The sequence below is a fragment of the Sciurus carolinensis genome, chromosome 3, assembly GCF_902686445.1.
Source record: "Sciurus carolinensis chromosome 3, mSciCar1.2, whole genome shotgun sequence".
Taxonomy (NCBI): domain Eukaryota; kingdom Metazoa; phylum Chordata; class Mammalia; order Rodentia; family Sciuridae; genus Sciurus; species Sciurus carolinensis.
The window spans coordinates 48,543,703-48,557,517 of record NC_062215.1 but is presented as its reverse complement, the minus strand read 5'-3'; the positions used below and the strand labels follow the sequence as shown (position 1 = coordinate 48,557,517).

Genomic DNA, 13,815 nt, shown 5'->3' with positions numbered 1-13,815 from the left:
AAAGAAATTAGGACAGTAATCTACTCTGAGTACCTTCAGACATCCAGGGAGATCTTGGTTGACCAGACCCAAGAGGGTCTACATTTTTAGAAATTCTATTAGTCTAAAAGAGAGATAGAGAAAAAATGGGTTACAAAGCTGGGAAAATACCACATGTTTGCAACTATAAAATAATAATTTAAAAATCCCAAAAAGATATGTTGGGTTTAGGAAATAAAACTGTACTATATTTTCCCACTTATAAAAATAAAAATATGCATTACTATTTTAAAATGTTTGCAAGTAATAATTTACAAATTAGAGTTTTGAACCAACAAAGTTTTTCCTGAAAATTGCTGCACTCTCAGAAGAGAGAAAACACAGTAATTGGATCATAGTTATATTTAAAAACTTCATTGTTGATCTGAAATTCAAATTTAACTGTGTGACAAGTGTTTTATTTGCTAAATTTAGCAACCTCCAGAACAATGGCTAGTTGCTGTCTCAATCAATTAAGGTATCTTTAGAGGAAATAATACATATTAATTTCATTAACTTACTTTTTTTCTAATGGCTGGATTGATTTAGTTATACTAAAAAGGTGGGATTTTGACTTGGGGGAGAAAGGATAGCAGGCAGTAATGTTGGAATAGCCCCATTGCTGTGCTGTTGTGGTGTGATGTATTATGGGGTAGTGTAAGAGCAGGGACTTCAGGAAGTGGAAGAGACGGGCACAAAAAGAGGGATAAAGCTCACCAATCTCACATTTGATTCATTTTGCCCAGAGTGTCCAGTAAAATGCTGCAATAAAAGGTAGTTCTCTACATGGACAAAAACTAAATCATAGCACAGTGAATTCTAGAGAATTAAAAAAAATCTTTGGAACAATTTATTTAATAAACAAAAAATAAAATAAAATAGAATAAACCTTTGGAACACTGATTCAAGTTCAAAGGTTAGTAGTGAAGACCATAGTGGGACTAGCTTTCAGAAAATTGTGTTTTTCTTACATATACTTGATGTCTCCTCAGGAATTTGAAAATGACATCTCTGAATTTAATCAGAAAGTAGAAGATCTTGATCGGAGATTGGGGACCATCTTTATTCAAGCTTTTGATGAAATACCCGGCTTGGAGCATGCCTTTAAGGTTTGTACAAGTGGGACAGGAGCCACCTCTGGGCTACTCCCCCAGCCTTCATCAGAGGATGGTAGGGATAGAATCCCAACTATTTTGTTCCTAAAAATTTTCTTTTTCTTTGTCTGGAAGATAGGGATATAAATGTCCTCTGGCAAGGGAGTGTGCAGAATTGGGCTTCTCAGACTGATTACTTATGCTTCTCTGAAAACATGACAATATAAAGTACTTTTAAAAGAGTTTCTTTTGCAATGCCCTCTTTAGCACCACACCTTTATCAGTAGTGTAAGCAGTAGAAGTGAGAAAGTCTACTGTGTTTACTATCTGAAACCATGGCTCTGCAATACCATGACTCTTAACCACTGTTGCCAGATTGATTCAAGCTGGAGCAAACCACTTACAAGGTAATGAATCACTGGACCCAGTATCAGTCACCAGAATAAGACTTGTGCTCTCGCCCTATCTTGTCCAGATCAGGTGGGGGAAGGATGAGGAGAGCGAGAATATTAACAGCTGCACAACTGAATGTGTGGAGTTGTGAGACTGGAACTCATGATGGTGCATGACAGGTCTTCCATAAACTATAAAGAGGCTTTCAGGAGGAAGTTACAGACAGGCAAAAGTTGGTTCAATAGAGAACAGCGATATCCTTCAAAAGTTTAAGATGGAATGGACTTCTTTGGAAAGTAGTTTAGTTTCTGGGCACTAAAAATGTCCAAATAGAAACTAAAGGAACAGTGGGACAATTGTAGAAAAGCTTAAACCCTGGCTGGATGAAACTCTGCGCTATTCAAGAATATTAAGTAATCCAAATAGTCCTGGTCTTACTAGCCACTTTGTGTGTGTGTGTGTGTGTGTGTGTGTGTAAACTTTAATAATCACCTTATCTTCCGTAAATCATTGAGTAAGACTTCCAGGAGTCCTTCTTTAAGCCCTTGAACTAATTTCAAGGAAAGACTTAGTACAAAATGGTCTTACGTGCTGTTAACTATCATAGCTAATTGGAACTCTAGCACACAGACAATTTTGAAGCCATAACTCCATTCATGCACTGAGAATGCCCATCCCACTCATTTGAATTCCTTTGAACAAGAGATTTCAAGATGTCTTCAGTGGAGACCTTCCATGTATTCTCAAGTTGCTCTATGAAATCATTGTGTATCTCTGCCATGTGTTTATATCCCTTTGAAACTTCGTCAGTCCAGGAAGGTATTTGAAGAAGTCTTACTACTGCTCTTTGAATGGTTCCCACCATGAAAATGTCTATATTTAGGCCAGAACATATCTCTCTGGGTTCTATAAATTCTAATCCTTGAAATTTTATTGAGGAGTCTAGGTAGAAGAAGAGGGAACTCTTTCCAATTTTGTTTCTGATTCCTGAAGCAGCAGTGTTTGTATCAAGTCTCAAAGGACTTTCATAAAAGCAGATTCTTTATCTTCTGGCCCTGACTCTTCTCAGCAGCCCATAGAAACCAAGGCAAACCAAGGTGGTCACCAAGTCCCTTCCACATGCTTTGATTCTCTTTTTGGTCATCTCACCAACAAAAAGTCAAAACCCTTCCCTCCTCCTACAGCCAAAGCAAAAGCTCCAATTGATATAACTTCACACAAAAAAAGTGCTTTTTCAGGGTTCTGGGAGTAAGGTCTGACCAGAGAGGTCACCTGACTCCTGATAACCCTGCTATTGCTGTACAATAATCCAACCACTGATATAGCTTAGAGGATGTGACCACCTAAGGTACAACCAGATGAAAGACCATGAGTCAGACAGTGCAGGCTAGCCACAGGGCTCCCTCAGCTGACATGTCTATACCAACAGGAGACGTGAGCCACAGGACTCAGCACTCTCTTATGCCTCCTTCAAGAAGCAACAACTTTCTACCAGGGATCTAGATGATTTTTGTTGAGGAAAAGCTAGTTCTAAATCCTTCAATACAAAGCTGCTTGTACCTTTATCTACTCTTCAGAATGCATTGGAATTGTTAAAGAGGGACTTCAAGTTGTCTGACCTGAGACACATCTGGCCCAGGACTTCACCTCCCCCTGCAATCTGTATGGGCTCTTCTCTGCACTTGGTCATTCCCCATGCCATGGCCTGGAAACCTGAAACCACCTCAGATTCTGAGCCCGTGCCAGTGAGCTCTGGGAGCTCACTCTCTCTCACCCACTCTAGGCTTTGAAAGGCAGTGAAGAGGAGAAGTGACAAGAATGGCCCAATGTGAAATGAGGTGGCAACAGAATGAGCATGAAGTCTTAGACAAATAGGGTCTACTCAGCTTTCAGGTTTAGGATATGTGGATGTAATCTTGACACCATGTCTCTTGTACTCATTATCTTAAAAACAAGTGTGGGCAAACAGTTTTCTGCACAGAGTCAGCATAAATATTTTAAACTGTGGATACATATATTCTCTGTCACATATACTTTAGTTAAAAAAAAAAAACAAAAACAACTTTTTTTGAAATGTACAATGTACCAAAGTCAAAGGCTAGGTTTTATCACCCACTGGCTGTCCTTTGTCAGTCTCTGACTTGAAGCACAACGTAGAGATGGCAGACTGTAATGGAAAGCAAGTTTAGAAGCAGTATATTGGTATATCCTAAATATAACTGATGTCCTGCATGGCCTAGTCTCAGAGCAGCATCACAATCAAAGAAACACAAGCCAGGAACCAAGAGGTAATTAAAAGCCATTTCAGTTCTTGATTCTGATGCTTCAGGAAGCACCAGAGAGTTAAGGCTCTTTTAATACATCTTCAAATTAGCCTTACTATCACCCCCTTTCTCAGGGCAACTGCTCTCTGCAATGTTTTTTCTGCTCTCACTCTACCTTTTCGGCCCTCCAAATTCTCCCCAAACCCGACCTGCTTAGCTTGGTTCTTTTCTTTTCCACTATCACCTTTCTTAGGTTATTACTTCACCTTTTTTAACCTTGATCTTTAGCTCAATTTACTCCTCCTAGCTTCTTTAGTTTTCCTTTTATTCAGATTTTTATGAGAGAAGAGAGTCTGGTAGGTAGCCCAGCAGACAGAAGTCCTTCTATTTTAGAAGCAAAGGAGAAGGGGAAAGACTAGAAATATTCTCATACCAATAATTAGTGCTCCAATTCTGTAAACAATTGTGCACCCCTTTTGCACTGGTAGACATAGGAAGAAAAATCAAGAAACAGAACTTATGGAAGGAAGTGTTTAATCTGTGACTTTTTTTTTTTCTCTTCAGCTGCTAGACATAGCAGGAAACCTCCTTGACAGACCACTGGTAGCACAGGATGCATCAGATAAATACCTGGTCCTCATCCGAATGTTCAGTGAAGAACTGGATGCTGTGAGGATCATCTACAGTCAGCACATCCAGGAAGAAGCAGAACTTGGTATGTTTGTTAACAAGGGATTTTGATAGGGAAGTTCAGTTACTGGGAGGGTTAAATGCATTCCCCTCGCATTTATTAACTGTCCATATATGGGTCTATGACTTTATCCAAGAAGGGCAAGCATGACCCTTTTGCTTGAAATTCCAGACCGTCTTGAATGATTGCAGAGTTCACTGCACTGTGGGTGTTCTGTGTCTGGTGCTGAGATGGGCAAGCTGAGTCAGAGCAGTGAAGCCTTGACTGCCACTAGTCCATTGTGACCTTGGCATCACGTATGAGTCCACCCCTGATCAGTGTTGCCACACTGATTAATCTTCAGCATACCTCTGTTCACAATAGATTTTACATGCAGGAGAAAAGTTTCTTATCCCTTCCACTGCCATGGCAACCGTGCTTCTGGTGGGAGGAACCCGCAGGAGCCTGACAAAGGGCAGCTCTTACCTTGCAGAGGTGTGGTGTCTCCATTTTTATTGCTGTTAAATGCCCGATTGTATTTGTTTGGTGAAAGTCAAACAAGTTCATTTCAGCCTTACAAACATTTCTTGAGTTGTTGCTGCATGCAAGGTTTATGTGCAGGCACTATGTGTAATGGCAAGTGTGGATAAGGGATAAAATAATAACTATTTTTTGGTTATTTTTTTATTACTAATCATCAACTGTTTAATTAAATAATTAATACTGAAAAGTGGTTGTTCATAGAGTCTGACTAGTGCTCCACCTGACTGATAAGGACAAAACAAGATGAACTGTGACTGAGAGATTCCCAGGTGGATTTATAGGGCAGGGGTGTGGAGCTGGGCCCTAAAATTCAAAGGGATTGACAGCAAGGGTGAAGAGACAGAGGGCTCCAAAGAAAAGACATGAGAAAATACAGAAATGACCAGCCACAGTCAGTACTGCCGATATAACCAAACAAAATATGCAGAGGGATGGGGTGGAGAGAGAGAGCAAGAGAGCAGTTTAGTCAGGGAGTTTGCAGTCCAAATGTGAAGTGCTCTGAGTCCCATGTTAAAGAATCTGCAAGACCTTATTATTTGGGCAATGGGGCTTTGTTTAAGGTTTCCAGGTAGCCAAGAACCAAGACCATTTTGTTTATCAACAGGTTTTAGAGTGAAATTACTAAGAATGGCCTTCACTGAAGAACTCATTCTCAGAAAATTGATTGGTCCACTTTCATGTGGGACAGTTCTCCTGACTTCTTATAATTATCAAGTCAGAGAATGAAAATTCAAACACTTCAGGGGTCATATGGGTTTTTTATTGCTGGGTAGGAAATATGCACAACTCTTCATATCTTTAAGCAGCACCCATCTTTCAGCTCACAGTTCCTGAAGGACCGAAGTCCAGCATGGTATATCTGGGATCTCAGCTCAATGTCATACGGCTGACATCAAGGAGTTGGCCAGGCTAAGTTATCATCTGGAGGTTCTCAGGGGGATAAATCCACATTCAAGTTCATTCGTGTTGGTAGAATCCAGTTGCTTGTGATTGTAGGTCTGAGGTCTCCATGCCTTGCTGGCTACCAGCCAGAAGCTTCTCCCCCAAACTAGAAGCCACAATAGCAATAGCAGACTGAACCCTCCCATGCTGCCAATCTCTGACATCCCCTTCCACCCCTTGCCAGAGCTCCACTTTTACAGTTTGGCTGTTAAGGTGAGGTCACCCAAGATCCTCTTCCTTCTGCTCCAAACTGTAACATGGGCAGGGATGGTATCTTGTCATGGTCATAGTTTCTACCCACACTTAAAGAGGATGCTTATGCAAGGATGAGGGTCACTGGGGTCATCTTAGAATTTTTCTAATCATAAAGACTCATGGGAAATGAAAATAATGGCCCTGGGCTGAGTGTGAGACATTATGGAGTGGGGGAGCCCCTGATAAAGTTAAGGAAGGGTCCACTCTTAGGTTTCCATTACTAGTTAGATTTGGCACTGGATTTTGGCCAATCTTCTCCTTTTACCTAGGAAGCTGAAAACTGTTTTTTTTTTTTTTTTTTTTTCTTTTTTAAATGAAATCTCACATTTACTAAATCTTAACAAGTAGTTATCAGGAAATGAACATACTATATGAATTAGAGAGTGTCCAGGTTGCATCAACTCTGCTCAGATACTTTATAATTCACATGACTTGTCTCATTCTTAACCTTGTTAAATTCTCATAGAAACTTTCCAAGTTCATTAAACAGGGAAAATATTGTTTCCATTTTATAGATGAGAAAACTGAGGCCCATAGAGAGTTGTCTGTTCAGAGCAGTCTTTCTCAACCCTATGGGTATAGGTAGAATTATCTTCAGAGTGTCTAAAAAATTTACCTATGACCAGGCACCCAGACCAACTGAATTAGAATGGCTTAGAGGGGAATCCATGTCCTCTGATGCTCTTGTTTTCTCCCAGGGTTGCTTTTATTTCCTCTTTAACAGAACCTGGTGACCTTGTAGGAATTCCTCAGTGTAAGCCCAGGTGACCTTAGTCTGGAGGTAGATACAGCAGTACTGGAATAACTGGCAGGAGGCGTCAGCAGGGTGGAGAGAGCTATGGGGGACTGTAGCCTTGCTTCATTCTGGCTGTGCATGTTCCCAGGGTTCTCCCCAGTACACAAGAACATGCCTGCTGTGGCCGGAGGCCTCCGCTGGGCACAGGAGCTGAGACAGCGCATCCAGGGTCCCTTTGGCAACTTCAGACGCATCACGCATCGGTGAGTATCTCATTCCTGAATGTCAGGTTTGTTCCTGCTGTGCATTTTGAGTATAGAAATGCAGTTCACTTGCCTAAGGCATGAAAACCATCTTTACTTCTTTCCATTTTCATCAATGGTCTAGGTACCTATGTCCACATAATAAAGATATTCACACATTTGAACTGAGATCTGGGTCCCTTGGTATTAAGTGAGGCTTAACCAATCACAGGCTGGCTGGTTTTGCCCCGTGACATTGATTTCTAGAGGAAGATGAAGTGGGGATTTCAAGCTTTGTGGGGTTCTTCCACATCTCTCTCTCTCTGACAAAACGACTCTGCAGCTGAGACTCCTGGAAAGGATGAAGTCAGTGCTTCCTAAAGTGCAGTGTGAGGACCTTGTGCAATAGAAGAACACCCTGGGACACTTGCTAAAGGTGCAGGTTTCAGGGCCACACCTGTCACCTGCTGAATATGTGCCTGGACTGGATTGTGAATCTGCTTCTTCAGCAAGTTCTTCATATGCTTCTGATGGTGACTAGGATGGGAAACCGTGGGCCTTCTTTGTGGCTGAGTCTAAAAACCGAGATACTTAGAGCCCATTAGAGTGAGAGAGAGTAGTTACTTGTGACATCATGCTTAGGATGCTCCCTAGGTGTAGGAAGTCTTTCTCTGATCCCTCTTTCTAAAAGACTTGACTGTGTTGAAAGCACTTGATTTTGGCAGGCACAACAGAAGCAAAGGAACTGGAACTGGCCGTTGGTATCACAGGCTTTTTGAAGTAAGGAAGAACTGTGAGACCCTCAGGTAGCAAGACTAAAGACCTTCTGTAACCAGAAAGCATAAGAACTAGTGAGGCAGAGGGTATGAGAGACGGGGATGGGATTTCAGGGGACTGACACCACTCCATTTGAGTATCACCAACTAGAAAAGGAGCCCTAATATGAGCAGTCTCTTGAGTGTTTTGTTGTTGTTTTGATGCCAGTGATTGAATTCAGGGGTGTTTAACCACTGAGCCACATCCCTAGCCCTTTTTATTTTATTTGTGGTACTGGGGATTGCCTTGTGCACACAAGACAAACACTCTACCCACTGAGGTATATCCCCAGCCCCTTTATTTTTTATCTTGAGACAGGGTTTCACTGAGTTGCTTAGGGACTCACTAAGTTCTTAAGGCTGGCTTTGAACATGTGATCCTCCTGCCTCAGCCTCCCAAGCCACTGGGATTACATGCATGTGCCACCATGACCAGAAAAGCTGGAAATCTTTAGTGTTGGATACCCGACTTTAAAAAGAATAAGGATTCCATATTTTCCCAAACTCTGCACATATCTAACAAAGTATGCCTGTGGGCGAGGTCTTCCCAGTGTGAGGCCATTTGGAGCATCTGCTCCAGTCTAGGCTAGCTCTTTATTCTGCAGATGAAGAAAACAGGCAGAAGGAAATGAGGTGACTCACCTAAGGTCTTAGAGACAGTCAAGGAGAGGACTGGGTCTTAGGGCTTCCAGCCCAGAGCTCTTCCCAGGGGTCTCTAGTTTGGCCAGGAGTAGGTAGAGTACAGCTAAACCTTCATGCTTTTCGGACATGCCCTTAAAGTGTAGGGGAGAAGACATGTGAATGTGGGGTATGGTGTTGAGGCAGCTTCCAGGAATATGAACTGCAAAGCTGTCATTGGTCTGTCTCCGAGGAAGCATGTGAAGTTACTGTCAAAGATGTTCTCAGAAACAGCAACCGTGAAGAAGTAAGAGGAAAGGGATTGAGCAGAGGGAGAATCTGAAGTGCTGTGTAAGTTCCAAGTAAGGCTTCATTGGATCCTTCAAGGAAGATCAGTTCCTCAGAACTGCCTTGCCATTGTACCCTTGGATCATTAGCTAGTCCTTGGATGTGGGGTTTCCCAGGACCTAGTACATGACCTTGAACAAGGTGACTCTCCTTGGCTGAGGCTGTTCCCAAATAGGAGGCAGTTGTGCATCATCTGCAGCCAACACACCTGGCCATAAGGGTCAGGGGTGGGGGAATGTAGGGGACAGTTGGAATACCTGGTCCCAAGGTAGGTTGTAGGTGGCACACTGTGACAACCTCTACAAGTCTCATGAAAATTCCCATTTGTTTTTTTAAAAATGAGTTCAAATGTGTACTGTCCTCTATAGTATATATTTATTAGTTATTAAAAGTGTTGTAGAGTCCTCATCATGAAGTGAAGTGGTAACTACTGGGAGTCTTGTTGTACTGATTCCTCAAACTCACCAAGTGACTGCCACATTCCCCAAGTGAGAAGCCTCATTTCTCTCTGCCTCATTTTCTGTCAGATACAAAATTGACATCCAGGGGTTGGGAGGTTTGTACAGATCCTGCAGCTTGGGAAGTGAGAGCAAAGTGTGAGCCAGCCCACCTGGCCTGGAGCGCTCTCTGCTTCTGCTTGCTGCTCATTCACCACAAAAGGGAATGGAACGACTGAGAGCCCAGTGCTCCTTTTGTGGGTCTGGGGTGCTCATGTGGAAGGCTGAAGAGATCACATGAAGAAATGCAGTGATGGTTTAAAGAGCAAATGGATTTTAAAGAATCATTGCAACAAGCACTTTGCTAGCAGGACAGAATACAAAAACAAAAAACCCAGACCTGCACACAGTTACTGTGAAGTTTTCTAGAAATTAAAGATACTTCATCAATCTTCCCAGGAGGTGGACTTTCACTTCATGTTGCAGCGAGTGTCAAAACCACAGGAAGCAGTTGTGGGCAACAGGGCCGCAGACTAGACTCTGCTTACTTCTGTGCGGGCCTCAGCGTTCCTTCAGAGGCCTTTGAGTGTATGTAAGGATACATGTGCATGTGCATGTATGTCTATGTGCATACACATGTATGTGCATTGTGTGTGCATGCATTTGGGGGATATGAGGTATGTGGGACCCTCATGTAAATATATTAAGGAATTCAATGTTTCTGATCATGTGTCCTGAATGGATTTCAGAAAAGGGAAAATAATCTCACATGTATATGCATATATTTATACATATATATAAGCAGTGTTATATACATATGTTTATATATACACACAGAAAAATAATGTATATATATATAAATATATACAATAATACAAAGTAATGTGTATATATTTAAACACATATTTATGTGTATACACACAAACAAAATGATTGTTTTTCCTCAAATATGGAAAACTACAGCACTTAGAATTTTTCTTTAATAGCCAAGTTTCCTTTTCATTTATAATGTTGAGGAACCTCATTTACCTTGTGCATGATTAACTCAGCTAGATGAGGGGTCTGGGGAGCTCTGGGCAGGAAAGGTCATAACATGTATACCACCTGTGGGGCAGCTTGTGTTTTAGCAGGTACAGGTGCCCCCTAGTGGCCCAAGGAGGATGTTCAGGAAGAAGAACGCAAGCTCATCTCAGGGGATTTGGGAATCAGCCCCCAAAGTCATACAATTTCTTCGTGAGGTGCAATTTGTTCCTGAGATAATTCCTTCGACATCTTCTAATTCTATGTCATTTTTTCCTCCTGGGTGCCAATAGTTGCATGGAATCTGCTGAAGGAAAGAGAATAATACAAAAATATGAAGATATGCTCTCATTGCTGGAAAAGTAAGCAGCTTTTGGGATCACATAGTTCTGCAAATTGCATATCCTCCCCCCACATAGTGCCTTTTGCTGTTGAGTTTGTGCCAATTCCTTAGCAACTCTGAAATGTCACTGTGTTTTATGTTATAGCTACAATATTTGTGAGTACAGTATTTCTGGGTTGCATGCACAGGGTCTCTGGGGAACGCAGCTCTATTCTATACACAAATACTTTTCCAGTGTAGATTTCCTTGGAGTAGAAACCCTGCAGAGCTAGAAGGAGTGAGGTGCCACTCATGGCACTCCCAGATGAGAGTCCTGGAAAATCACAGCCGCTGCTCACTAAGCAGAAAGCAGTAGTTCATGCTGCACAGAGAGGAAGTAAGTCTCAGAAATACTTCCTGCGTCCTTTATGAAGAAAGCATTAGAATGAAACTTTGATAGGGGTTCATAGTCGATCCTGCTTTAAAGCTAAGTCTTTTGGGGGTGCAACTACTAGAAACGGTTCAAGACCTCACCTTCCCCTCTGCCATTTGCTCTTTTTCCCAATTCAGGAGAGTAGGAAGATAGACATTATGACTCTGACTCTGATTTTTCTTAGCACTGTGTTAGACAAATCAATTGGTGGCCAGCTACACATACTTTACCTCCAAATTAGCTTCAAGCGTATCCTCTCCTCTTTCTTCCCACCAGTAGCATCTTCACAAGAGGCTGGACTTCTCTGGTCTGAACTGATGCAGCAGCTTCCTAACCATTCTCCCTGCCTCCAGATGTTTGCCCCTTAGCGTCCCCACTGTTGCCCAGTCCCAAAATATCATCTCACCCCCACTCAGTCAGAGACCTTTCAGTAGTTCCCATAATCTCCTTAGCCTGACACGAAGAGCCCTCCATGATGTGGCCTTTGCCTTCCTCTCACCACCTCAGCCTCAGACATGCAATCTACTCCTTGCCCCCAGTACACAGTCCTGCCTCCACCCTTCAGCCTTGCATTGCTTTTATCAGGAATGTTCCTTTCCCTCACCCTTCACTGTGCCACCTCTGATCATCCCCTGATGTTCTCCTTTTCACTCTGCTGTCCCCTGCCTCTGCCATTAGATGTCTGATGCCTGGTATGATTCTTCAGGGTTGTACTTACTACATTATACTACAGTGATCTGTTTATCTGTGGTCTTCACAATTAGTCACATTTATTGTTTATTCCCCAAGCCCAACACAGAGTAGGTGTTTAGTCAGTGTGTAACAACTGAATGATGAATGTCCATGAGCTACATGAAGATTAGAGTGAGATCAAATGTTATCTGGACCTTCTTCCAACATTTACTGAGACTAATGACTATTTCCCACATCCCCCTGAAAAGATCACATGTAATCTTTCTAAATTCCTCTGACTGAAGCTGAGTCATCTTTAAAAATCACTAGTTTTAAGCAGGAACTGACCCAGCCTGACCTGATCAATGATTAGTAGTTTCTTTAGTTCATGTTTTGGAGCATGGCCAGGAACTGGGGAGCTGGGGAGTGTGTATGAGATGTCTGTTGTCTCTGTTGCAGATATGAGACAAGACTTTACGAGGACTGGTGTTGCACAGTAGCAGAGAAGTCACAGTACAATCTTTCCAGACCACTTTTGCAACGTGACCCAGAGACGAAGCAGATCACTGTCAACTTTAGCCCACAGGTCAGCCAAAAGGCAATAACTTCCTTTTGGGCTCCTGGAGAGTTTGATTTAATTGCTACTTTGAAAGGCAAAAAGGCTTTTTATAGGAATATGCAAAAGTTGATCAAAAGAATAGACACCCTGGATTTCTTGGGGGGGGATGAATCTTAGGGTGTAATATTTTCTTAAGTTGTACATGTTCATGTTTTTCACTAGGACCAATCAGCACATTTGCTTTGATTTTGCACAAGATACATGGACATGAGTTGCTTATGACAGAGATACTTTCTGATAAATGCATTACTAGGCAATTTCATCATTGTGCAAAGATGACAGAGTGTAGTTATTTGAGATAAGACAGCTACAATGTCACTAGGCGATATGGGACCACTGTTGTATATGTGATCTGAGACATCATCTGAGACATTGTTCACTGAGACATCATTATGTGGCTCATGAATGAATTGCAAAATATCACTGATCATTTGGTACCAAATATTCAAACCCTACTTTGAATACTTATAGCATGTGAAGGCCACTGACTAAATGCTGAAGGGGTCACCAACTGTATTTGACACTTGGTTCCCACCTTGAGGAACCCACATATAGGTGGGATTGAGAGTCTTGGCATGCAAAAATCTGCTTTTCTTAGATAGCATATGATAAATCTCTAAAGAGTAGATTTAGAGGAAAAAAAATCCCTCCAGATTAGTGTTTCTCAACTTGGGCTAATTTTTTCCACCTGAAAACATTTTGGTTTGTTAGATTTAGAGGGGTGCCAATGGCATCTAATGGGCTGACCCCATGGATACTACTTTACTTCCTATAATACTCAGGATGGTGCCACACAACCAAGAACCAACTTGTCCTAAAAGTGTCAATAGTGCTGAATTTGGGTACCCCTGATCTAGATGGTTAGGAGGGTAGAAACAAGTAGCCACAGAAAACTTAATGCTGGAGAAAACAATCACCAGGACTTTCATCATTCAGGTTAAAAAAAAAAAAAAAAGTATTGGTTGCACTGAGATGAGCAGTCACCTACTCCTGCCCTGGTGGCACATTTCCTGGGAATGCCCTTGTTTTAATCAGCTTTTTCATTGCTGTGACCAAAAGAAATGACAAGAAAAATTAGAGGAAGAAAAGTTCATTTTGGGGAATCACAGATTCAGAAGTTTCAGTCCATAGATAACCAACTCCATTCCTCAGGGCCTGAGCCGAGGCAGAACATCATGGTAGAATAATGTGGCAGAGGAAAGCAGGTCAGGACGTGGTCACTAAGAAATGGAGTGAGGGGCAGTGCTCTTCTCACCATGACAAAATATGAACCCCAAAGGCACACCCCCAGTGACTCACCTCCTCCAGCCACACCCTTACCTGCCTACAGTTACCACCCAGTTAATCCCTATCAGAGAATGAAAGCAGTGATTA

The 13,815-nt window shown here is 42.0% G+C and overlaps 1 protein-coding gene across 5 annotated transcripts in view; it reads left to right on the top strand.

Moving 5' to 3' along the window:
• The window catches only part of Dnah9 (dynein axonemal heavy chain 9), a 338,036-nt gene that overhangs the window by 31,889 nt on the left and 292,332 nt on the right, over positions 1 to 13,815 (top strand). For 4 of the 5 annotated variants that reach the window (XR_007107774.1, XM_047545691.1, XM_047545693.1 and 1 more), the window contains exons 8-12: positions 1,011 to 1,127; positions 4,334 to 4,484; positions 7,064 to 7,178; positions 10,689 to 10,757; positions 12,282 to 12,408. Coding sequence is in view for 4 of the 5 variants with exons in the window: in XM_047545691.1 (XP_047401647.1) it covers positions 1,011 to 1,127; positions 4,334 to 4,484; positions 7,064 to 7,178; positions 10,689 to 10,757; positions 12,282 to 12,408 (579 nt within the window). In the remaining variant the exon portion in view is untranslated. Of the gene's footprint in view, positions 1 to 1,010; positions 1,128 to 4,333; positions 4,485 to 7,063; positions 7,179 to 9,842; positions 9,964 to 10,688; positions 10,758 to 12,281; positions 12,409 to 13,815 lie in introns of those variants that run through there. The other variant, XM_047545694.1, reaches the window with a different exon arrangement.